Here is a 27702-nt window from a genome sequence, read left to right on the forward strand (position 1 = left end):
TGCAATTTTTGTAATAGTCATGATTTAAGAAAGAAAACAGATTATTTTTAGCTGTCTGGTGACGGGCGCTCGGCTACCCCGTTACAAATGCTAAACAAGTGGCCAGCAACAGTGCTAAACTCTTTAGTTTCTCAACAACGACAACTCGGTTCGGTAGGTCACTGCTGTCACTCCTACCACATCCATGTCAGAGAATATCACAGTATTCAGACACCAGCTAGCGACGACTGGGTTTCTCTATGCAATCACAGTCGTTTAAGGGGTGAACCGCAGTATATCTGACGTTCGCTGTGTAAAAGCATTATCTGCATTGTGAATCTCTCGCACCAGTCAGAGTCCTCCTTTTAGGTATGTTTAAACTGAAAGCGGTGATTTTGTGTCATGTTTGATCTACCGTATCATCAATTCACTGTGTTGTGCTGGAGCGCTGCTTCAATTAGCCAGCAGCTAAAAAACAGCTAGCCTGGAAAGATAGCGCTCCCCCGCTCTCCAATGCCTCACAGGTTCTTCAGTTTACTTTCGTTTAAATCAGGGCTGTAACTCACATTAACCCACTTCTTTCTTTCACTTTCGTTGCTCGAGAATGCACTAATACTAAAATATGACGGTTTGGTGCTGTAACACGGCGCTGCAGACATGATTTAACACCGCTAAAGTTGTTAGGATGCACGGAAAGAAGTGAGTTCACCGTAGGTCAGTACAGTTACGTCACTTATCTCGTCACTCACACTCGGTCACAGGAGAACAGTTCGCCGGTCGCTCCACTCAAACAGGGACTGCCGTAGCTAAAGTGTATTTGGCGACCCTTTTTTTACTCGTGGCCCCCTCCCTCTCTAATCATGTAGAAAAATTCGGAAGTGAGCCCTCTCCTGGCGACAGCAGAGTAGTGTTGCTTTCCTTGCAGTAGAAAATGCCACCAGGACTTTTCGCTAAAACGTGGAAGTATGAGAATGGTGTATTATATCGAACATTTATTGAACCTGTCTTATCGCTCTATCGAGGAAAAGTTATATCGCAATACTTATCGTTATCGTTTTATCGCCCAGCCCTATCTCAAAGATAGAGAAACATGTATAGAAACATTAAATTTGACGCAGAAGTAAGTTTGTGGTCCCCAAAGGGTTGGTTAAACCTACTTTGTATCTCATTGTTCATTATATTAGGTGTAAATTCCATGTAGATGCATTTTGTAGTTCTACAGTCAAAAATTGTAGTCCATCTTTTTCTCTGCATAATTTGTCAGCCCCCTCTTAACCTGTTCATCAGTGGTCAGGGCGGCCACTGAGCAGTATTAATGCACAGTGATACTGGAATATATGTATCCATCATATCAGTATTGGCAGATGATTGCTTTAACCCCTTAAATGGCCAGGGCCCACTGGCAGGCCCGAAGTTTTATTAGACACTGCTATAACCTAAAAGAATATAAGAATAGCTCAGCCAGTTTACATTGAAGTCCCCATAGTTACTGAATAATAAGCCTTAGTATATAATAAGCCTGGCATCTTAAGGGGTTAAAAAATTATCAGCATCAGACCAATGTTTAGAGTTGACTGATATTTCAAATCAAAATGTGATGACATTTATTCTACTCTAAAAGAGTAGAATGTTTGTGATGCTGGGCTACTACAGTAAGTTTCTTTTAATATCATGTAATTAACGTTACTGCATTTGTAAGCCTATAAAAATAATGTTACACATTTCTCTGTAATAAAAAAAAAATTGTAATAATAATAATTGTAATTGTAACTCTCTGTAATAAAAACTGGTAGCAGTGACTGAAAATCTAACCTCTAATCTAGCTAACCTCTGTAGCGGCAAGTCCCAGTTTTATAAATGTTTATGTATCAGCATCGGCAGATATGGAGATGAAAAATATTGGATGTCAGCATCAGCCCACAATTCCCATATCATTGCATCCCTATTGTGTGAGGCCAGAAACTGACTACTGATGAGAAACTAGAGGATGACTAATGCAATCTATTCAGCAACAGATGAGTTAAACGTACGTCTACAAGGTGGACCAACAAAGTAGGTGTGTTTAAAAGGGTGTAGTGAGTCAGTAGGCGTACGCAGAATAGGATGGGATCAGAAATCAAATGATATCAGTGATAGCACTGATGTGAAGTATGTGGCACAGTATAATATACATACTTACTCATGGATATGAGCAAAACCGGTCTTGTTAAAACATAAGTGGTATTTCAACGAATTGCGAATTAATGGAATTTTCTACATTGACTGGATTTGACAAATATTTGAATGTTGAATTTTATTTTGACAGCTCTAGTGCACAGTGTTTAAAAACTCTGGCAGCACTGCTGTGTCTGATTCACTTGTACCAGTGCAACACACATTAGCATGTGAGAATGATCTACCGCCCAAACAATTCCTGCTCAGTGGTGGTCCTGTAGGGGTCCTGACCATTTATGAATGGGGGCTAACAATCTATAATTGCACAACTACCAAGTGCTCTTGGTAGAATGGAGAATGATTGTAGGTTCAAGGTAGGTGTATATAATAGAGTGGGCAGTGAAGGTACAACAGTTAAGTTTGCTACATTTTTTAATTCACCGAATACAACAATTGTACTCTGGTGAGTGACTGACTGGGACACACAAACAGCGGTTGAGGTGAGTACATTGCTGCCTGCTGTGGTCAGCAGTGCTAACATGCAGCACATCACATTAGCAGTTCAGTGTTTAATTGTGTATGACCATTCATAACCGGTCGAAGCGTGTTGTAACTTAGCTGCTGTGACGTGCTGACACACGCTTGCAGCTCATTTTGCCTTTTCGGCCAGTGACGGTGAAGACGGTTGTGTCAGCTCAGCGTGACACACACTTGTTCTCAGTGTGAGCCCATTGACTCATAAAGGCCTTTGTCCTCAGCTCTACTTGATAAGCTGGCTCTTCCCTCTCCCCATCTCTCCCACACAGAACTCTGGCCGGCCGGTGCCATCTCTTAGCAACGGAGACCCCGGTCCCAGCGGCGCCGCCACAGCCCCGAGAGCCACGGCCGCTCCCTAAGAGCCCCACATCTCCTGGCAACACGCGACCAAACCTCGCGCATCTAAGGCCTCCCGTCGCCTGGCAACCACGTACACTACTGGTCAAAAGTTTGGAATCACCTGTCACATTAATAATTGTCGTTATTTCATTCAATAATAAGTTATAATATTAGAAAAATATTATAAATTAGCCACCAGAAAGTAGTTTTATAAGAGTGTTTTGGTAAGAATGGGAAAATAATATATGATAAACAGTGTGATAGCTGTTCTGTCATTCTCTATTAACTATGAACATAAATTTTATTACTTCTTTCTCAGTCATTTTAAAACCATATACAGCTCAATTCATCTCTCTGGACACATTTAAAATATCTTCATTGTGTATATGTATGTATTTATTTGTTTTATTTGCAGCTTTCTAGCTTCACACAATTTATTTGAAAACTGTGAAGTTTTTAGAACTATCATATTAGAATCATTTTATACATTTACCGACAACCAATTTGCTTTTATTCCATACTTCTGGATGGTAATTCTAAACTTTTAAAAGACAGTATATTTTGCTGCGATTGTAGCGCGTTGCTTTTTGAGGCAGGTAGCTGCTGTGCCCCCTTGAGGGAGGGTGAGGCAGGGCAGGCGCCAGCCATCAGCAGGATGCTCGTGCTTTTCTGTAGGTGTGCAACTCAGAAGGCCTCTTTTCCCCCTGGCTGAGCACAACCCAGGGAAAAAGAAGTGGAGGGCAGTTTCTCTCCACCTCCGACCAAGCCAGACGTCATCTGCCACGCATGGCTCCACTAACCCCCATGGCAATCTGTCTCCTAGCAACGCCGACTGCGTGCTCCCCGGGAGGGATCCGGAAGTCCACATGCTCGCACGGTGCCGTTCTTGGAGTGCATGTCAATGCTTCCCTCTCTCTCCCCCCCCTCTCCCTCCCTCTCTCTCTCTCTCTCTCTCTGTGTCTCTCCCTCTCTCTCTCTGGTCTCCTCCAACTGGCTCCCACGCAAGGATTTGGAACGGCTCTTGCACGCAGTGCCTGGGATGAAAATAACAAGGCCACAAAAATCTCCCGCTTCACAGAGCCGTCCTTTCTTCTGCGGCCGAGCGAGCCTCTCTCTCTCTCCGCTATGAGGGACAGCCTAACGACCTCCGACCGCTCGCCTCTCCACCTGCGAAAATCCATAAATCCATAAATCCATGTGCTCTGAACCTCGCCGTAACCCCAGATTGTCTTGATAATGGGGTCCGCTCCCTCTGCCCTTCACTGCCTCAGGAAGCAGCAGCTCACTTTCCCCCTCCAACTCCTCAGCTCTCAACTTTCAGGACTTTCAGCAAATTTGACACAATTCCACCTTTTCCGAGTATGAGATTCTCATAAGCCGAACAAGTGAAGACACATTTCTGCTGACCCAGTCTGACCTTACTGTATGCTGTAGTATCTGAAGCTCCTACCACTTTAATGGGCTTAAACTCAACTGGAGAACTTTGACAATTAGTCTAAACAAACCCAAACTGCTGGTGCCTCTGGAGTGTGGGCTAGCTCATTAAGGCTAATGTGGCACCTCTGGCCGTTCTGAGGAGACTGAAAGTATCCCCCAGGCTTCCCAGTTTCTCTCCTCTGTTCCCTTAGCTCTGTTCCTCTGCTGCTATGGCGGTCCAGTGACACTGCGTTGGCGAGAAGCGTTAGCCCACCTTCCGCACATCTGAGAACCTCGGTGAAATCCTAATCCCCCAGGCAGGGTGAAGCACAGGCCCGGCTTGCCTGACCCCTCTGGTTGCCATGGATACAGCGCACTATAAATAAAACAGAGGGCTTTTTTAAGCAGTTTGGCAGGGCTGGGCGGCCTGCTCACTGATGGGGTTTATTTTCTCCCCCTCCCTCTCTCTCTCTCTCTCTCTCCCTCTCTCTCTCTCTCTCTCTCTCTCTCTCTCTCTCTCTCTTATCCTCCCTTCTGTCCGCTGGCTACTTCTCAACTCCTCTCTGAAGTGCCACCAAACACCCAAATTTTCTGCCCACTCTAACCCACCTCAACTAGTTTTTGCCACCATTTCTGAATGGTAAAAAAGGCTAATTTTTTATTTTTTCTTTTTCTTTGCTTTTACTATTTGCAGGGCAAAAGCCTGGTGGAAAAGACATTGGAGAAAAAGAGTGATAGAGATGGGAGAGGGAGTGAGATAGAGGCAAAAAGAGAGAGAGGGAGGGGGGGAACAAAGAGCAGCCTCTTGGACTGGCCCTCACTCACACAGGAAGCCAAGTTGTTTTGTGGGCGCCGTTTTTGGGAGCGTTTAAATCTGTCGAGTGTAAACAGACGGAGCTGTCCTAACGGAGGCCCGTTAAAGAAAAAAAAAGAGAGAGAGGAAAAAAAAAACACGGCAGGCCCATTTTCTTCAAAGTGGCGGCGGAGAGGCGTTGAGAGACGAGGGAGGCTGCGTGTTTGTGCACTGAATCAGGGCTGCGCTGCAGATTTTTGTCTGGCGAGGCGAATCTCGGGAGGCTAGAAAATAATTTGGTCACGGCTGTGGGAGGTTGCTGGGGCGGGGGGGGTGAGGGGGGGAGGTGGGAGGGTTGGAGGAGGCAGGGTTTCGGCCGTCTCGCTGTGGTGAGAACACGCTTGACACTTCATTCCTTTCCAGTTAATGCGGCACGGACTGCGGGTGGTTAACCCTCCACTTGCCTGGAAGCCTGAGAGTTGTTGTGTTTATAGGTGGAGTTTTGGAGGGGTTCTGCCCGACCTCAGCTAGAAACCAGGTAACTTTTAGCTTCTGGAATACACAAAGGCCGATGGAAGGGTATGAACACCAACAAGTGCAGAGTCATTGTGCTGGAGCTAACCCCTTAAACTCCAGAGACCCATCAGACTTGCTTATTACCCTTTATGACATTCAGTTGTCTATGAAAATAAACAACAGTGCAGACTAATTTCAGGCTTCAGAAAGGCTGCTAGTACTGTTTTTAGCTATGCAACATACTTTTGTCCATTTTTTATAGATAACAATAAGCCATACAGTGTAAAAAACACAATTTGAGATTACTTAATCACTTGATGCAGTTTGAGGCATGTGTATAATATTTGCAGAACTAGCTGTAAATTTCCATTACTTGTTAGCTATGTTAGACTTGTAGCTCTATTGCAAAACTAAAAAAGCAAACCAGACACTAAACATGTCTTGGCTTGGCTTTGGCGTAAAGAGAAAGTTGTGTAAATTAAAATTTTCATTAAACTATCACTTTAATGAACTCAAAGGGGTTATCATTAGTGTAAAGGTTTAATGGAAAAAGACATACAAAAAAGGAACCTTTTTGCGGGGGGATAGAGTATTTTCAGGCTGCTTTAGGTGTCAACCACTGTATGGCTCTTGCAGGACTGGTTCTACTTGTCTAACATGAACGTCACATGGCAACATAAATAATTTGTTTAGAGCCTTCAGTCTGCTTGGGTCAAGTGTGCACCAGTCATGCGGTCTTTCCCCCACAAGATCAAGGCAGAAAGTCAGTGTCCAATGACCATGTCCAAGCTGCGTGTCAACCTCCCACCCCTTCCATGACTGGGTACGCTCTGCTTGTCATGTGACCAGGCCGAGAGAACAATGGCTCGCTCTACTTTTCCCCCAAACCAACCACACCGCTCCTGCTGCAGGTGGACACTTTGGCGCGCACACCGACCATCAACCCAGATTTTGTGGTGTGTGTGTGGATACGTGTGTATGTGTGTGTGTTTGGCTGGTGAGCAGGGAGTTAATGCGGCAGGGCTGTGGCAGTCGTCCTGCCCCTCAGCCAGATTAATCATGCAGGAGAGACGCAGCAGGCCCCGCTGCCTCCGCCTGGGGGCCTAGCCGGGCCCGCATGTTTCCCCTATCACATGGCCCAGACCCTCGCTCTCTCCTCTCTCTCTTTCTCTCTTTTTCTCTCCCTCTCTTTCCCCTCTCTCTCGTCTTCCTCCACATACTCCTCCAGGGAGGCGAGGGGGGGGTGCTTCAGAACGTTTCTTCCTTTCCGCTCTTTCTCTCCTTTCTCTCTTTCTTTCTTCTTTTTTCCCCCCGTCTGTGGGCGTTGGGAGATAGAGGCGAGGCAGAGGAAAACAGAGGCGTCCGTCTCTCCCCCTGTGCGCCGGCAAACAACAACGGCCCCTTTTTATCTCTCATCGGAGGGCCCCGTCGGCAGTGGCCAGGCTGAGAGGAGGAGGAGGAGGAGGAAGGGGAGGGGGGATGAAGCGGGGGGAGGGGGGCTGCCAAGGGCCCTCCCGCACTCTCGCCTGGAAACGACTCGCCAACGTCTCCGTGCGTCAGAGAACAGCCGCTGCCATTGTTGCTCTCCCAGGCGCAGGACCGGGATCCAACTCCCTATTCGAGCGCCCATGTGTGACTCTAGGTGTGTGTGTGTGTGTGTGTGTGTGTCTGTGCAGAATGGAGATGACACCCTGAAGGATGATCAGGAGTTGGTACAAATTAGTTTGGACTCCATTTTGCAGATCTTGTCACAGTGTGCTAGAAAGTTTATACATGTTAATAATCAAACCTATGAGTACAATGACCACTACAGGTAACTAGTCAATTAAACAAGCACCTTATATTGTAGATTAATTATTCAGTTATTATTATAACAGTCTTAAGACTGCTATGAATCTAAGAATCTTAAGTAGCTTTACCTTAAGTGGTTTGCTTAAGCAATAACATAATCTTATAATTGCTATACAATTACTCAAATAATTACATTATCTTAAAATTACAATGCATTATTTGTTAACTACTATCAAATTTATTTGTAGGCTATGTAGTTGAAAGAACTTTGAGAGACAGAAATTAAAGTGTAGGCCAGATATAAGGCCCTTAAATTTTAAAAGGTTAAATGCAAACTAACTAAGCAGGGATGCGTCAATCCCATTTTTCTCAAAGTACGAGCACATATTTTTTAGTACTCGCCAGTACCGAGTCTGATATCATACTATAACCAGAACCTACTTATAATTAATTAGTTGTCAGTGTAAATGAGTGCAATGTATCTTAACAATTAAATCATTAAAATCTACCTGATATTAAAAGAAGTGCCTTAGCTAGCTGCATTACACTAGTTACCTTGGATTGAGCAGCGCTGCAGTGGAGGAGATTGAGTTTTATTCCACATCAGAAAAGTAGTTTTAATAATTCTAATGCTCCTCTGTCTCTTTCAACAACAGTTTCTGTAGCATGGTGACAACAGTAATCACCTCTGAGGCTAATAATAATAATAATAATAATTTTGACTGGGTGTTTGAGCTGTAGTTGAATGCCTTCTAAAGCCACACATACACTCAGCAATTTTAGAAATCTTGTTCTTTGGTGAGCCACACTGTACATTTGAATAGACCATGATGTATGGACAAAGCCTATGATTTATAGTATGAACTTGGTTTGATTGACATGCTATGTGAAATGCAGCCTCTACAGACAGCTCTATATAAAGATGTTTCATTCAAAATAACACGCTGCGCACTAAAATACTGAGCAAAAGCGCTGAGAGACAGAGCTACAGCAGCTTGGCTAACTACACTGTGCACCGAAACACACACGGTAGGACAATACGGTCTTTCTAAAGACTATTTTACAAAGAAAATTTTTAAAAATCAAGTTCATAATTCTATTCAGTAAAGTTGGCGTACAGACCTTAGTAGCAAATGTTGACTCTTTTGTCTCCATTTTGGTAGCCTATGTGTCTCCACTCATATTGGGAAATTGGTAGTGAGTGTGTGGTGTGTTTAAAAAACGTTAATGTTAAAGTCACGTAATGCATGTCTGGCAGGAATTTGCCAAGGCAGAACATTTAAAGTGCCTGGCAACATGGCGTCTGACTGCCACAGCGTCAGTAACCCTCCTTTACTGCCAGCTTGCTGTCTGTCTGCCCTGCGATGGACTGGCATCCAGGGTGTATCTTGCCTTCCGCCCAGTGACCACTGGGATATGTTCCAGCACCCCCCGCAACCCAGAAGGATAAGCAGTTTAGAAAATGTATGTGTAAAGTGTGATCCCGCATATCGATTACTGTAGTTTAAAGGGACAGCAAGATGTATTATTAATGATGATTACTACTATAAAATATAACATAGTAAACTAATATGTACATCCGACTGCCACAGTGTCAGTAACCCTTCGCTGTGTGAGCAGACCCTCCTTCACTGCCAGCTTGCTTCGTTTATTTATTTGGGTAGTAGTGTACACTCAGCTTGCATCACATGGTATCATGTGGTGTCGGATATTAGTATTGTGCATTTTTTTGAGGTTGAGTACAAGTAAATAAGTGTGGTGTCGGGCCGATACATGATACCAGTATTGGTATCAGTGCATCTCTACTTCTAAGGGTGTAATGATACACAAAAGTCAGAATTTAACCTTCTGTGATATGGGGGTATCTTGATTCAATACATTTTCTGATACAGCAGTGGCTGAAAATGTGCCTTATGTTAATATAGTAATGTTTCCATTTATTCAACACTATAGAAGTACGATTTTTGAACATAAGCTGTGTCAATCTAACGTTACAACGATACAATATGAAACACTGTGATACACTTTAGGGTGGCACGGTGGCGCAGTGAGTAGCGCTGTCACCTCACAGCAAGAAGGGTCTGGGTTCAGCTCCTGGCCAGGCAACCAGGGTCCTTTCTGTGTGGAATTTGCATGTTCTCCTCGTGTCTGTGTGGGTGTCTTCTTCCAGGTGCTCCCACAGTCCAAAGACATGCAGTCAGGCCAAATGGACATGCTAATCGCCCCTAGGTGTGGATGTATATGTCTGTCTGTCTGTCTGTCTGCACTGCGATGGACTGGCGTCCAGGGTGTATCCTGCCCAATGACTGCTGGGATATGTTCAGCAAACCCCCCCCCCCGCGACCCAGAAGGATAAACGGTTTAGAAAATGTGTGTGTATGTGACACACTTTAATACAATACATTGTGTCGTTGTTTACTTTATAAATGATAATAAACATTACAAATTACTACGTAACTACATGTGAAACTAATACATGAGTTATATATTTTAGAGAGTGAGGAAATGAAGTGTGATCCCACATAACGGTCATTGTAGTTTGAAGGGACAGCAAGATGTATTATTAATGATGATTACTACTATAAATTATAACATAGTAACTACAGTAAACTGATACATACATTATGTAGTTATAAGAGTGAGGAGTTTGGGCCCATATATGGAAGTATTACAATTTAAGGGGTTAATTACAGACAACAAGAGATATTAATGCTGCTGACAACAGCTGAGAATGTTTACTAAGCTAAACATCAGATAAAGCACTGCACTATAAAAATGACCAGCAACATATTATTCACACATTTTAATTGATATTAAGCATGTTATAAGAAAAGTTGTGTACTCCTTATTATCTCAGAACTCTCATACTTTAACTTCTATATTGATTGGTCCTCTCTTCTACTGTCCCTCACTCCATCACTCTGACTTGCTCTCCTTCTCTCCATGTGCTTTAGAGTACAACAAGCAGAGGGCAGCCAAGAGGACAGGATAAGTAAAAGTTTCATGGCCCTAAACCATACTTTTCACACAACACTGAAGATACTTGAGGAAAAAAAATAATATTTAGATTACAAGTTGGTAAATCAGACACTAAGTGGTAATGAGCAGGACATGGATGATTTTCTTTAACGTGGATGTGGAGTCGACCTCAGACGGTACCCCCAAGGCTATGGAAAAAGAAAATACCCAGATACACACCTTCACATGCTGCAAAAAGCAGATTTACTTATGTTTTGCACCTTTGCAAACACTATTTTGGCATTAAAAAGTGTCTGTTGCGATTTACTGAAAAGGCATAACTGCTCTTTTGCTCTTTTGTGCTTTTGCCATTCTACGTGCATTTATTGGAGTTTCCCTCTCAAAGCACAAATACTGGGAGGGGATTATTATAATGCAGCACCTACTCCAGTTTATTGAGGCTGTTAGTAAATAGTGACTGCTCTTAATGCCTGTCTTATTTTTGGTGATAACATGGCTGCCATTGTTTGTGCTTGGAGGCAGAGAAAAGAGCGAGGTTTGCAACCATATTTATTTATTTTTGTTGAAAAAAAAACCTTTGTAAATGGTTGCCATGTCACATTATTCTTAATCTGATGACAGAAAGAAAAATTCTAAAGCCAAGTTGTTTTAATAAAACAATGTTTTAAACATTTTTCCTAATACTCAGGGTGTTTTTTACAGCACTCATCAAACTGTCCTGAGATCAGGATAATGTTTTTGACAGTTTCGTTTCCAAACTTTTTAAAAGCACATACTGAAAACCTTTTGGATGTCCCTGTTACACTAAAGCTATGCATTACTTTGTACATGTTCTTGATGAGTAATATCTCATTTTTCAATTAGTCCCTGTTTTGACTTAGTAGGTCAAAGTCTTGAGAAGTATAGAAGTATATTTGAAGTACAAAAAAAATGATTTTCTCCTTCCTGGAAAGAATATGAGCCAAACACATGGTCATATTGTGTTGGTCATATGTTACTTACAAAACTGAACCTGTGTTCATATGCATGGAAGTATTTATTACATAAACCAGCGCAAAATGTCAGTAGACTGTTGGCCCCAAATCATCCCAATTTGGCAGATATATATATTATATGTATGCTTCTGGAGTCTTGGAGGATTTGGATCATTTTATTGCTGAAGTGTGATCATTCTTCGCACAGACAATTTCCCACACTCATCCTCACATGTGCCTCAAATCACTCAAGTCATCAATCCATACAGAGATACGATATACAACATCTTGCACAATGGTGCAATGTAAAACAGGGGAAAAATAAGTGCAACTGAATATTATACTTCAAGAAAAACACTGAAAAAACATCAAAGTGACTGGCATCTTACTGGCCAATAATTAGATTACGAAAGCTTGAAGATGGCTGCTTTTGCTCACCAGGTTTGAGAAGACATTTGGTGTATCTAGACAAGACTGCAAAGAACAGAAGTAAATTGTACACAAAAGAATGCTGCCCTTGGACTCCTAAAAAAACTTAAGGTAGAACCATCGGGGTCAGCCTTTGGTGCTGGGAGGAACCCTTTCATAGAGGTCCAGAACAGCCCTAAAGGATTCTCCAGACCATTGCCCGAATTCTAGGTATCATGCAGGTAGCAATGAGAGGGTACAGAAGAAAGCATAGGATTTTGTATCTTCGGCAAAGTATCCAGAATACTGCAACCTTGTGCTTCTGAAAATGCGGCTCTTTACCACTGAGCTTTATATAAAGACTTGTTTAACATTGCTGTGGTCCAGACTGACATTGTATTTTGAATCTTAGAACCTCATCCAGAACTACTTAGGAACCTTTTTAAGAGTGCAGCCAAAGGTGCTTGATCGACCCTCCTGATTGTGCATAGAACTGTGAGGAAGGGTTTCGTCGGCTGTGATGAATGCAGTATCCAGCAATACAGAGTTTGTGCTGTCATATAGAGGGCTCTGGCCTTCATGGTGTGTCTGGAGCATAGTACAAATAGTGGCACTGGCTATTGAATTAAGAACAATTGTGCAGGTTTGTCTGTGACTAAACTGAAGAAATGTCCAGATATGATCAGAACCTGCTTGGTGAGGAACAGAGATTTAGCAAAGCATCACTGTAATCATAAAAACTCATCTGAAATGGGAGCATGCTCTTAACATCTGTTAAATAACAAAAAAACACCATATATATGTTGGTTTATTCGTCATGAAATGTTACCACAGTCTACAACGTGCATTTTCAAAGTGCAGAAAATACAAACCAAAAACATTTAATTAAGAGGTCTTTTTATGATGGCATTGGTCAGAGGCCCATTTGCAGTCTGTGCTCAAGATACAGTGGTCAATAGCCAGTAACCCGAAGAGATGTGTAACCGCTTTGTTTAAATTTAAAGTTTTTAAACAGTGGAATCTGAGTAAGAACACTGCCCAAAGCTTTAGAACCAACTACAGCTCTAAGCAGCAGTCTTCCTGAATAAATGTAGACACCTACCAAAAACATACTGTAAACAAACAAATGGGCTTATAAGCAAATTCAGTATTTCAATATTTGCCTTGTTCTTCTTTAACTAATGTGGTGAGAAAAAAGCATTTTGTATCTTAACAAGCTTTTAGCTAGAAAAAGTCAATTTCCTGATTTTCACTCCATGAACCCCTCTCATTAGTTGTTTTTGGCTGTTTCTTTTCAAACTTTGAAAACCTCTTTTGGTAAGAATGTAGAGTGGCTGCTTTTTCTCTCTCACCACAGAAGCGACACACTATTGAGTTAAATAATGTGAGAAATATCTGTGTGGAATTCCCCTTGAAAAACACTTTCAAGATTTGTAATGGAAAAAAAATAACTGGAACTGTAATACAAAATGATCACATTTGTGATCTAACAAAGTGAATAAAATCCCCATGAATGTGGAAAAGCAAAAGTAGAAGAAAAACTTGTAAAAAATGTAAAAGGTCAAAACTTTAAATGAAAAAGTCTGTAACAAATGTAAAAGGTAATATTTTGTGTATCATGCCAGCTGAGAAAACTAACAGCACAATCATACAAAATATCAAAATGAAACTGCAAAAACCCTCATCTTCCTGCCTCACTTGTTTGATTACAGCAGTGGAGAAGGTCCTGAGAGAGGCTGGGGGGGGCTTCACCTCTCACCGTACAGAGGCAGTCCTGAAGTGGGGTTCCGATAGCGTCCATTGTGGCCTGACAGGGGGGGTGAGGTGAGGCGCGTGGGTGTTGACGGCAGCCTAATTACCTGAGTGAGGGGGAGGGCCGCAGAAGCAGGTGACTGGGCTTAGTTGGAACTGGTGGTTTGCTGGCCCTGGGAGGAGTCTGTGAGGGGCTGGAGTCACTGGTCACACTGAAGGTTTTCATCAACTCCGCTACACGCCCACGACCCAAACAGCTGTCCCTTCCCACTGAGTCTGTTTCCACAGACATAGCTCGTTTGGAGGCAGCCATCACCCGGAAGTCTTTTCCTAGGAGGTGGAAAGATATGAGAACTCACATTTTTCTTTTCAAAAATACAGGAATACACCTGAGATGAAAATTTTGTTAGAGTCAAAGAAGACACTGATGATGAAAAGAGAGTCTGGTACTGGTTAAGAGCTGCCTACATTTTCAGGAAGATGCTGTTTGACCGACATGTAAAACGACCAGTCCCAGCCCACTCTTTTGGCAAAGCATATAGGAGGAGGCAATTGTCAAAATTCACATATATATCTGGCTGTAAAAGGCTCATTTTCTATGACAACATCTAGTCCAGGTAGCTGTTCACTTTTGATGACAAAATCAAAACTACTTTGCTTCCCCTCCACACACACTGTCTATGCCGCTTATCCTGCTGGGTCGCAAGGGGTGCTGGAGCCTATCCTAGCAGTCATCGTCCAGAAAACACCCTGGACAATGCCAGTCCATCACAGGGCAGACACTCAGACATGTAAACTCACATTCACACCTAGCGACAATTAATCATGTCCAATTGGCCTGGGTGCATGTCTTTGGACTGTGGGAGGAAACCCACGCAGGCACAGGGCAAACTCCACACAGAAAAGACCCAAGTCGCCTGGCCAGGGAATTGAACCTGGCCCCTTCTTGCTGTGATACATAATCAGAATGTGACTGACAGAATCCAGATAGTTGTGGCTAGCTAGGTTGAGACTAGGAGGTGGGCATAATGCTACTTTGGCTGGCAGATACGCTGTATGCCAAAAGGTTGTAGACACCTGCTCATTCAACGATTCTTCTGAAAACAAGGCTATTAATAGTTTGCCCCTCACCCTTGGTACAGTAATAACAGCACTAGTAATGTCAGGTACTGATGTTCGATGATTAGTTCTGGATCACAAATGCCTCTCCAACTCATCCCAAATGTTTCTGATATTTTCATAGTTAAAATATATGCAGTTGAATGTATAAAAGAATCCTGTTTATTTGCACTGAGCTGCTAGTTTAATAGGAAAACAACCTAATACCTTCATACAGATTGTACATTCCAACAAGTCATACATAATATAACTGCAGCACATGGTACGAATAAAGTGGTGTTTCTAGCGTCAGTGTTCAACTAAACATTGGAATGGACAAAATAAGCGACCTTAGTGACTTTGGATTTGGTATGATCATTAGCACTAGCTATGCCAGTTTTAGGGTCTTCCAAATGGCTGTCATTCTGGGCTTTTCACAGTTGTTTAAAGGATTTACCAGAAGAAAAGACCAGTGATCAGTGTTGGGGGTAATGCTGTACATAGTAATGGGTTACAGTAACCTGATGACGTTTTAACACAGTGGTGTAATCCATTGCAGTTTACATTGCTGTAATCAGACTACAGTTAGTGACTCCATAAGAATTTTGTTACTTGCATTGTTGCTCTCCAAGACAGCAAAATTATTTACAAGCAATGCATTTAAAACATACATTTTCTCTATATCACTGCTGTCAGAATAAAAACCTTGTATCTCCATTTTTGTTGTTTTGTGTAACTTTCATGATGAATGGACCACCAGAAATGACCCAAAATGGCTTGGAAAAAAGTGTGGTTCCACTGACTTACATTAAAAGTAAAGTATGTTTTTTCCTTCTCCTGTAAAGTTCTCATTTTGGAGATACAAGGTTTTGTTTCAACAACAGCGATATGGTTCTATGTGTAATTTGACAGCTTTCTCTATGCTTACACTGATCACATTTACAAAGTTCTGCTGTCAGCTGTAACAGGTAGCATTATTAGTAATGATTAGTGAGAGTTAGTTTTTTCCCTGCTAAAATTTGCTATAAGTAATTGGTAATTTGCAATGGCTTACTTTTTTGAATGCTGCCAGTGATTAGCATTCAGTAATCAGGCCTGTACAGCCATCAAGTTTGCAGGAGCTGTGCTATGCAGCCATTTCTGTATGGTACAAGATTCTTGCACACTTTGTTCACCAGCTTGTAGAATCCATGTACAAGCAGCTCAAGCAGTTCTGAAGGCCAAAAAGATGCACCACAAATAGGCCTAATACCTAATAAACTGGCAGCTTAATATATAGAACCAGTAAAGCCCTTTCTAATATAATGCACATAGGTAGAGTATATATGGAGTGTTATATGGCCAATTTGGAAGTATTAAATGTGTGCAGGCACTTATGTGTAGGCGTGTATGTGTATATGTAGTGACTAATTGATAAAAAGATTCAAACACTGTAACCTAATATGGTCCATGCCAAAAATAAAGCTTCTTTGAGTTGACCTGAGTTGAGCACAGAGAAAGAGAGACAGAGAACAGAAAATAAAAAGAAGGAATAGGAACTGGGCGAAGCAGCTGTAATAGAGAGTGATGAGTGGGATATTGGCCAGGCCTTTATCAAAAGTGGGACATTTTAACTGATAGCATTATGACACTTCTCATTATGGCTCAGTAACACAGGCCGTTTATCTATTCTTCTCTCTGTTCTCCCTTCCACCCTTGCCCTTCTTTAGCCCTCTCCTTTTCGCTTTTTCTTTCCTCAGCCTCTCTCTCTCCCCCTCACGCTCTCACTCTCTCTCTCTTTCTTCCTTTCTTTTTTTCTCTCTGTCCCTGGCTCTTTCTTCCTGGGCTGCAGACTGCCAGACCGGAGGTCGTCGGCGAAGGAAGTGGAGCAGGGACGCAGCTGGGTATAGTTGGTGTGTGTGCGTGTGAGTGTGTGTTGTGTGTGTGTGTGTAATTGAGGGACGGAGGGATGGAAGATGAGGAAAGGAGGGCCGCAGGGATGGCGGTGGAGAGCAGACAGACGCTGCTCAGACACCAGAAGGCTTGAGGAACCGCGTATTTTTAGCCCCGTCCCCGGGGGACACAGATGTGTGAGCTCTCTCTCTCCCTCTCTCTCCCTGTCTCCCTCTCTCTCTCTCTCTCTCTCTCTCTCTCTCACACACACACATTTACCCCTTCTCATTTTCACGCACAAACTCCAACATGCTTATTTTTTTCCACACAAACTCGGCCTCTCCCATACACAGCCTGACACACACACGGCGCGCTGTTTCCGATGAACGAAGTGTCCCAATATTCCCCGCTGTGAGTCACGAGCCAGAGTGGCCAGCGGCAGAGCCATGAGCTGCAGGGTCCATCAACCCTGCCCATACACACACACACACACGTTTGTTTTTTATACAGTGTGGAAAAAATAAAATAAAAAAAATTAAATAATGATATAAATTAAAAAATGTATGTTTTTAATGTTAAGGCCTCAAATAGAAAATTAATATTATATGCATAAAGACATAATACAATTGAGTACAATAGAGCAGATTATTCACTTACATCCTAGGATGACGTCCTTCAACAAATTTTGCCTTTTAGCTGTTTGAGTTCTCTTTGAATACTCTTTCAACACTCTCGCAATCATTAGATTCATCAGTTCAGGGAAGAGTTTAGAGGCACAACTGACAAAATATTCTTCTACATGTTGCATGCAATTACACATTTTCACCAGAGAGGTCTCCAAATCCCAAAATCGTACAGAGTGTAACTTTAACATATTGATGAAAAAAACATTAAATATAAAATTTGCATAGGCCATGTTTTACTTTTTTTGCCAATATGTTAAATTTAGCAGATAAACAGTTATTGCACATTAAAATGTGCAGAAGTGTCCTCTGTAGATGTGTACTTATTTTCACTTAGAAAAGCAGATAATTTGACCAGGTCCACCAAACTTAAATATGTTATAATATAATAAAATAATAAAATGTCGCTCAGCCATTTACAATTATCTCTAAATGCTACTTCCTTCATCAAGCAAAGTAAAAGCTCTGCCAGAACTCCCAGAACAAACCTGCAGTGAGAACGACCGTGGCAATAAACTATTGTGAATTATTAGACCAAGAAATTGTGAATACTGCGCGATGTATAATTCAGACATGATCTGATCATCTGGAGGGTGTTGTCTGTTTTTACTTCTTTGTTGAAGCTTGGATTAGTCAGTGTAGAAGACCACAATCACAGCTCGATGTCAAAATGTCAGGGTCCCTAACGGGAAGAGCTAAGTTGGAAATAAAGTAAGCTACATGTTATTTGTGTCACTGGATTTGCGAAAAATCATTTTCATATGACATCTAATGATAAATAACATTACTGAAAAATATTAAGATTAGTTAGCTAACTAATTAGCTTTTCTTAGCTGCTAAGAGTTTGATAAATTAGTCATTAAACATGTTAAATGGGACTGAACAGTGCTCACATCTGTGATTTTTAAAACATTTTGTGTAAAGATAAATAGTTTTCAAACATATGTCTGCACTGAACATCTTGTAAAGACAGTTTATTTTAATGATGAGTTTTAAATGTTGTGCTCACTGCTTGATTCTAAATTTTTCTTTGTGCAGCTGAACTTTTTAATCCATTAGCAAGTGTTACGAAGGCTACCATGTAGCCTGAACTGGATGTTTGACAGACATAACAATAATAACTAAGAGAGTAATAATTAAGGGACTTATAATTTTTTACACTGTTTATCAGTGGTCAGGACCCCCCCATTTCCACCACTGAGCAGGTATTATTTGGGTGGTGGATCACTCTCAGCACTGCAGTGACGCTGACATGGCAGTGGGTATTTTGTTGGTACACTGTGTTCACTTACTGTCCACTATATTAGACACACATACTTTGTTGGTCCACCTTGCAGACATAAAATTAGAGACAACAGCTCATCTGTTGCTCCACAGTTTGTGTTAGTCCTCTAGTGCTTCATCAATGGTCAGTTTCTGGCCACAGGATGCTGTTGGCTGAATATTTTTGGTTTAAAGGCTACTTTCAATCTCAACCACTTCAACATGCTCCACATTACCCACCATTCAAATAGTGAGTCATTAAAATACTAGGTGGTGGTCCTGTCCAGGTCCTGACCATTGATGACAGCAATCTGTACAAATGGACTAGAATTTGTATATTTGTGTATATTTAGGTACTCACCGATACCAATTCTGACAACATATTGAGTAACCTACTTAGAATTAAGTAGTTGTGAGTGTAAATAAGTGCAAAGTACCTTAACAGTTAAATCATTCAACTCTAGCTGATCTAAAACGACGTGCCTTAGCTAGCAATGCTAACATTAGTTACTTTGGGTCAAGTAGCGCTGCAGTGGAAGTACAGCTGTAAGTAAACAGTCTCTATAGCACAATAACAGTAGGAATCACACCCAAGGCTAAAGCATCTGGGGAGCTCACTTGTTGAGTTTTTTGTCTTCTTGGAGTCTTTTTGGATGAATGGCTGGTTGAAAGCCTGTGAATTTACATGCTCACACTGTATGAAAACACTCAGTTTGATTGACATTTTATGTGAAATGCAACTTCTTCAGACAACTCAGTCTATAAACAATTTCAAAAAAAGCTGTGTCATTGAAAATAACGCACTGCACTTCCAAGTACTGAGCACAAACGTTAAGAAATGAAGCAGCTTTGTTAACTTGCGCCACACTGTGCACTTAAGCTAAAACCAGGCAGTCATGCACATGGTAGGGCAATACAGTCTCTCTACAGTCTATTGTAAAGAGACAATTCAAAAAATCACTATAATGAAGTTTATACTTCGCAGTTCTTTTCTGTCAAACAGAGTAAAGTCAGTATATATGGACTCGTATTGGGAAAGTGGTTGTAAACATTTTTCAAAATGGGCTAAAAATCGCACAGTGTATTCTTGGTGGGAATATGCCCTGGCAGGATGTTTAAAGTGACCAACAACTTGGTGTCCAACTGCTGCGGCATCAGCAACAATTTGCAGTGTGAGCAGACCGCCGTTCACTGTCAGCTTGAGTTGTTTGCTCATTAGCGCGGCAGCGTACACTAAGCTTACATCACATGATATAAGCTGGTACAGGATGTTGATATCAGTGCTTTTTTGAGTATGTGTGAATGAGCACGGTATCGGGCCAATACCTGATACCAGTATTGGTATCAATGTATCCCTAGCTCCCAATATTGTAAGTTAGCCCTAATTTTCTTACAAAATCAACACATTTCTGTCCTTAAAATCTTCTAAAAACAAACACTAATAGATACACTCACACACTGCTTCTACAGCCATTCAGGAGATTGGCCTAAACTGCCCCTCCACACTTCTTCACCATGTTTGTTTTCTTCTCTTCCTCCTCATCCTCCTCCTCTTCCTCTTTCTCTCTCTCTCTCTCTCTCTCTCTCTCTCTCTCTTCCCTTCTCTCTCTCCCCCAGTCCCTGACCTGTGGTTCCTGTGTTAATGTCCTCTCTCCGCACTGCGTGGGCCTGCCGCCTCTGATTGTCTCGCTGTGTTGTGTGGTCGCCACGGAAACCCTGGACAGGCTCCAGCGACCTAGGCGGGCACACTTGCACGCATATACACACACACACACATGCACATGCATGCACAAACGGTCACACTCGTAGTCCAAAGCTGTTTGATCCACCACGTTCTCCACGCCCCACTAATAGCCTGTGCTGCACCCTACAAACACATCCCATATGTGTGAGTGTGTGTGTGTGTTTTTGGATGTGTTGGCGTCCTGCACACCACTCCCCCTGTTAGCTGACACCAGCATAAAGCCTCACACCTCTCCTCTATCCATGCTGCCACTTGCCCCAGCGTGGCGTTTTCCATCCTACCAGAACCGCCCGCTTCCTCCAGCCACTGCACGCACACACAAACACACACACACACACACAACCTGATCTGAGAGACGCTGAGGAACCTGAGACACACTCACACACACACACACACACAGCCCGACCACAACCTCGCAATCAGTTGTGACAAAGCCTGGAAACACCTGATCACCTCACACCAAACACCAACTCTCTCTCTCTCAAACTCATCTCCCTCAGTCTCTATTACTCTCTCACTCTCCCTATCTCTCTCACTCTCTCTCTCTAACACCAGAGAAACATTTCATTGCTCAAAAGTTGCTCGGGAAACTTAATGGTGATTCTCATGAAAAATTCTTTCTTCCAAATAAAAAAAATGAGTTTTTATGTGTTTTAAACTGAAAAAAAGGTAAATATCGTATCTGTTTACCAATTCAGCAAGGGGTATGTAAACTTATGAGCGGAACTGTATTTATCCCTCCCTCTCTCATGCTCTATCTTTCTAATTAACTCTCTTCCCCTTTCTTTCCCATCATCTAACTCCCTCCCTCTCCCTCTCTCCCTCTCTCTCTCTTTCTCTCTCACTATCTCTATATCTCTCCCCCCCCAGCTCTGCATAATCAGTGTGTGTGCAGCTATAAGTGGGCTGTTTCTACCTTCCCTCCAAATGTACACATGCACACCTACACATACACACACACACACACGCTCACACTCACACACACACAGAGTCAGGCAGATGAAAGGAAAACTGCAACGACATCCTCAACACCAAAAAAAGGGTCCTATCTCTTTAAATGCCCCCACCTCTGAGGGAAGTGGGGGGGGCAGAAGTGGGGCAGAGGGCAGAATTCCGGAGCAGAGCGGCGCGTCTGTGCTGAGCCCGGCCGCGGGGGGGTCACGACTGCCAGAGGGAGCAAGAGAGAGAGAGAGAGAGAGAGAGAGAGTGAAAGAGGGGAGAGAGAGAAGGGAAGAGAAAGAAGTGTGTGAGAGAGAGGGAGAGTGAGATAGCGAAAGCAAAGAAAGGGAGAGAGAGAGAGTGAAAAAAGAGAGAGAGGAGTGAGAGAAGGAGAGAGAGAGGGTTTAGTAGAGGCTGGAGGCTCTGTCACTTATCAGCTCCGGCCGAGCGTCGCCCAGGGCCAGAGTCGGGAAGCAGCGCAGGAATGTGTGTCCTTCCCTCTGAAGGTGAAGAGAGGAGACGCGACACACACTCAGACACACACACACACACACGCTTACACATACGCATGCATGCACGCATAGACGGAGCCAGCAGCTGCGGGAGGCTGTTACACTCGCACGCATTCGTGCACCCACAGGAACAACACACACATGCACACACTCACACACCCTTTGCCAAACTCTTAGGCTGTGGACCACACATACACAGTTAAAATGCTCACACATTCCTCTACTTTTCAATTTCTCACATACTTTCATTAAAAGGCTGTTTTTTCCCCTTTTTTAATACTTGCTTTTGATATTGTATGTAAACATTCCTAAAGTTTCAAAATGTGACATTCACTCTCCAGTCCAAAAGTCCATATGTGGAATCTAAATAGCAAAACGTCCCCTTTTGAATTAATTGTTGTTGTGATGTGACTGAAACCAGAGCATTTACATATATCCACCTATTTAGCCTTTAGCAGCCCCGCACATTCTCGCTGAAGTTATAATAATGCCCTCATAGGAAAGTCTGTCCACTCTGTGGCCATGTTGGTGAATGTCCCTGGGCAGTTATTTCCAATCACAAGACCAGTCTCCTATCTCTTTGGATGGGAAGAGACCTATAATTCCAAAACTGAAAGCCGTTTCAGAACCATCACTGGTAAAATCAAATCAAAATCACATAAATAGTGTATAGAGTTTTGCTTACAGTTCGTGTTTTTCATCATGTTCTGCCCACTGTGCATGCTCCTGTTTCCACAAGGAGGGAGGGCTTTCCCCACTTGTGGCTTTACAGGCAAGCCGATCAACTCTTTTTATTGAAAGTTACAGATGGGATGTTGAGCGTTATGAGCTTTCCTATTCATTTTCCATCCAGTGAACTGTCTCTTCTTCCTTTATGATGTCAGTAGTTATAGGGAGTGTTTCAGCCCAAACTGCTTTTTGCATTAGGTACAGTACAGGATAGCCAATTGGAACAAAGGTCATATCAATCTATCTATCTACAACCCCATTTCCAAAAAAGTTGGGACGCTGTGCAAAATGCAAGTAAAAACAAAATTCAATGATGTGCAAATCATTTAAACCCTATATTTCATTGAAAATGCTTCAAAGACAACATATCAAAGGTTGAAACTGAGAAATTTTATTGTTTTTTGAAAAATATATGCCAATTCCGAATTTGATACCAACAACACATTCCCAAAAAAGTTGGGCCAGGGGCATGTTTACCACTGTGTTTCATCACCTCTTCTTTTAACAGCACTCTGTAAGCATTTGGGAACTGAGGAAACCAAATGATGGAGTTTTGAAAGTGAAATGTTTTTGCATTTTTGCTTAACATAGGATTTCAGCTGCTCATCAGTTCAGGGTCTCCTTTGCAGTATTTTTCATTTTATAATGTGCCAAAGGTTTTAAGTGGGTGACAGATCTGGACTGCAGGCAGGCCAGTTTAGCGCCCAGACTCTTTTAATATGGAGTAATGCCGTCGTAATACGTGCAGAATGTGGTTTGACATTGTCTTGCTGAAATAAACAAGGCCTTCCCTGAAAAAGACGTTGTCTGGATGACAGCATATCTTGCCAAAACATGTATATATCGTTCAGCATTAATGGTTCCTTCACAGATTTGCCAGTCACCCATACCATGTGCACTAATGCACCCCTATACCATCATGAATACTGGCATTAGAACTGTGCACTGATAACAAGCTGAGTGGTCTTTATCCCGGAGGACACGGTGTCCATGATTTCCAAAAAGAAATTCAAATGTTGATTCGTCAGACCACAGGACACTTCTCCACTTCCTCTCAGTCCATTTTAAATGAGCTCGGGCCCAGAGAAGGTGGCAGCATTCTTGGATCCTGTTTATATATCCTTTCTTCTTTGCATTAAGAGTTTTAATTAGCATTTGTGGATGCAGCGACAAACTGTTTTTATAGACAGTGTTTTTCAGAAGTGTTTTTCAGAAGTGAGTCCATGCAGTGATTTCCACTACAGAATCATGGCCATTTTTAATGCGGTGCCATCTCAGGGCCCAAAGATCACAGCCAGCAAATACTGGTTTTTGGTCTTGTCCCTTGCATACAGAGATTTCTCCAGATTCTCTGAATCTTCTAATGTTATTATGCACCATAGATGATGAAAAGCAAAAGTTCTTTGCTATTTTATGTTGAGAAACTTTATTCTTGAACTGTTGCACTATTTGATCGTGCATTCTTTCAAAGAGTAGTGAACCCCTCCTTATCTTTACTTCTGAAAGACTCAGCCTTTCTGCAATGCTCATTTTATACCCAATCATGTTACTGAGCTGTTGCCAATCAACCACCAGGTGTTTTTTTAAGCATTACACAACTTTACCAGTCTTTTGTTGCCCCGTCCCAACTTTTTTGGATTGTGTTGCTGGCATCAAATTCAAAATGGGCATATATTTTTCAAAAAACAATGAAATTTCTCAGTTTCAACATCTGATTTTTTGCATTTTCAATGAAATATAGGGTTTAAATGATTTTCACATTATTGCATTTTTCACAGCGTCCCAACTTTTTTGGAAATTGGAAATATCTTGATAATAATAATAATAATAATAATAATAATAATTTTTATTTATATAGCACTTTTCATGCCAGTGACAGCTCAAACTGCCTTACAGACAGGTGATAAAGCTTAACAGTAATACAAGAAATTATAAGTATTAATTTAGAAAGATATAAGAAAATGACACAGATCAAATTAAAAGATAAATACCATGAGACAGAGTTTTAATTAAAAGCTAAGTTAAAGAGATACGTTTTTAGATGCTGCTTAAAAGTGAGCACTAAGCTTGACTGTCTAATAAAAGGTGGAATTAAGTTCCACAGTTTAGAGGCATAATAACTGAACGAGGCCTCTTCACATTTTCTGTAATTTACAGAAGGTATTTGCAGAAGCCTGTATCTGCAGATCTAAGATCACGTGTTGGAACGTAAAGACACAGAAAGAGTATTTTTAAATCTTATTGATAAAGAGGGGTTGGAAATTTCTCATGTAAAATTAATTGCATTAATTGTAAATTAATTAATGACTGTTTTTGGTACATCAAACTAATCATGATTCTTTTTGGTACATCAAAAGCAAACCCCTCCTCTGAACTCTTAAATACAGATCTGTAGATCAGTGTGTGACAGGGCTAAAGTGGTGAGGCAGCCACTGAGTGTTACATAACGAAACCTAATCATGTGCATTGAAGAGCGTAATTCATACAGACACTTTATAGGACGTACATATACACACTCGATGAAGTTATGCTACCCAGCATTGCTGCAAAGAATAGCTAAGTTTTAAGGCTAATGTAAAGCCTGTACCTTCCTGATATGTGAAGCACTATATGGATGAGTGAATGGCTGAAATAGCTGCAGTGTATCTAAGTGTCCAGCAGGAGGCATTTTCACAAAACATAAAAAATGAGCTGTGTGTAATGCCTAATAACACACACCGGATGGTGCTAGTTCAGCTTCTGCAGTAGTCCGGTTCTCAGGTCAGTCTGTCTTTTGCAGTGAAAGACAACACAGCGGAAAGTGTTGAGATTAACACAGTACAAGCTGAAGAGAGAAGTATGAAGCTATCATTGATACATAACTCAAACTGTCTAACATGCAAAACAGAGGGATGTTGTGGGTAAAGCCTATATGTAAAGATGAACTAAAAACCCTGAAAAAAGAACTGAGATGGAATTGTACCAGTAGTTTACCATGACCCGTAAAAGACTGTGCTTTTAGAGACAGAAAAAAGGGTGGTCTCTTTTTTTACAAGTGTGGTCTGGGTAAAGTCTGCCAGGTCATAAAGATTCCAGTCTGGGACTGTTTAGCACATGGGGGGAAAAAAAGAAGTTTCGAAGAGATGATCTTATTGAGTCAAAGAGAGATAATAGAGTGAAACATTTGTATCAAATACAATGAAAAGTATTAGTCAGACTCCAAACTGAAAAAGAAGTGAGAGAATCCACGATGCCAGGGCCATTAAACTGACAAAGAAGAAATGACAAACCCATGCTGCCAGTACTAACCACCATCTGCAGATGCTAACACACTGTTTAGTCATATAGAGTGATGAGCACTTTATAGGTTACGTACTAGTTGAATAACATATAAACCTACCTGCTGCTGTAGGCAGCAGTGGACTAGTCTGGGACTAGTTAATATGTAAATACTTCATGAGATGAAATCAGTTGCACTGTCAGATTTGAAGGTCTCAGTTTTGATGCTCAATATGGCCAAGCACCACCTATGTTAACAGGAAAGGGAAATTTGATTGACGTGCAGTCCAATCACAAACTGTTGTTTTGCATATTGTGAAAGGACATTGTTAAAATGGTGCTCATGGAAAAATGACATGCCAATTAGTAAACATATGAGATATTTTGTTCACTTGCTACTAACTGCTTTGAACAAAACTGTTGAATAACTTGTAAAGATGTAATTTTTTTCAATCCAGTGTTTATATCTTGCTCTGAAAGACTTGTTGGTGACTGTGTGTGTCAGGTAGCTGCTTACTACTAATGACTGGCTAACATTTATCTTCATAAACAAAAGTTTTTTTCCCATCAGATTGATAGATCTGGTGCACAGGATAATCTTGAGAACTGTGATTCATATATACGTGGTCATTTTTTTAAATCACGTGCACTGTAAATCAGATGGTCCATTTAACTTTGTGAATAGAGCTTCTGAACCTGAGAATAACATGAAATACCCACCTCAAAACGCAAGCATCTTCTACTAGGATAGATAAAGACTGAGATAAAGTTAACAATAAGAAGTTAACGGTTGAAACGGAATAGTTGTGCAAACCTAAGTGTACATACACACACAGTCAGAATTTGATCCATAGCTCCTCACCTCTGTTATCATGACGCTTGGGAGGCTCATATGGGTAGGAGCCTGTTTATAACTGACAGCAGGCTGGAAACAATGATGTGATCGCTTACTATCATATAGACTGAACTATGTTAACAAAATGAACACACAGACTGCTGCACACACACAGTCTTAATTTAAACATTAGCACCTCACCTCTGTTAGTGTGAGGCTCAGGAGGCTCATGTGGGCGGAGCCTGCTTGCGATTGACAGCGGGTTGCTCTTCTCCTGCATGTCCTGTGGGCCGAAACTGTGCAGGATGCTGGCTGTCTTGGGGATGGCCCTAATGTGTGGCCGGTAACAGATGGAGGACAGAGGGGCCGAGGCATTCACTTCTGCGTCCTCTTCTGCCTTTCTGACCTGAGGAAGGAAAGAAGGGTCTACAGTGAATTTGGCTACAGTGGGAATGAAGAATAAGAGCAAAACATATTTCCAGAGAAGTGTTTATTTAGTAAAGGACAGGGCTTAAAAATGGAAGGCATTTATTTGGGAAACGGTAGCCTTTAGGGGTAAATCTGGGGTTAGGGCTTAAGGCTTTGGGCTTTGGAGTTTCTCATGTTATCAGTGAAAGCCAGGGGGTCTTAAGTGTCCATCTTCCATCTTTAATCCACTGCTTTCTCAATCAACGATCATAGAAAATCTCTCTTGCACCTTGCCTCTTTTTCCTTCCTGTACTTTCTCTCTTGCTGCATGACACAACAACAGTTCTTCAAGTAGGGTCTGAAATTAGTCTCTTTGAATAATTTTCAAGTGAAAAAATGGCCAAAGTTGCGCACTTTCAAAGCAACAAGCATGGAACATGAGAACCTGTACTCTTACAAATGAAGGTTGCTAAATGGCCTGGATGTATGTTTTTTTTAACTGGTATAGAAACTCTACATTAGAAGTTCTTTAAAGGAATAGTTTGGCAAAAAAAATATAAATTTTACACAAATTACCCTCTTACCCACCTGTGGTCAATCAGCCAAATAATACTGGTGTTCAAATTTTGCCTCTTTAGTTTAGCACTGGACTCATGAGGCTAACATTGCTAACAAATACTACAAGTCAACAGTCACCCAAATATTTTCCATGAAAAACATGCC

At 41.7% G+C, this 27702-nt stretch overlaps 1 protein-coding gene across 2 annotated transcripts in view; it reads right to left on the reverse strand.

The window, feature by feature from the left end:
* Window positions 1–11640: 11640 nt before the first annotated feature.
* zgc:100829 (uncharacterized protein LOC445149 homolog) overlaps window positions 11641–27702 on the reverse strand; it is a 29935-nt gene continuing 13873 nt past the window's right edge. For both annotated transcript variants that reach the window (XM_036588430.1, XM_036588431.1), the window contains exons 7-8: window positions 26773–26977; window positions 11641–13968 (exon numbers count right to left, since the gene is read on the reverse strand). In XM_036588430.1, coding sequence (XP_036444323.1) covers window positions 13742–13968; window positions 26773–26977 — 432 coding nt within the window. In that variant the 3' untranslated portion in view covers window positions 11641–13741. The remainder of the gene's footprint in view (window positions 13969–26772; window positions 26978–27702) is intronic.

This window comes from Colossoma macropomum, unplaced genomic scaffold (assembly GCF_904425465.1).
Source record: "Colossoma macropomum unplaced genomic scaffold, Colossoma_macropomum, whole genome shotgun sequence".
Lineage (NCBI taxonomy): Eukaryota > Metazoa > Chordata > Actinopteri > Characiformes > Serrasalmidae > Colossoma > Colossoma macropomum.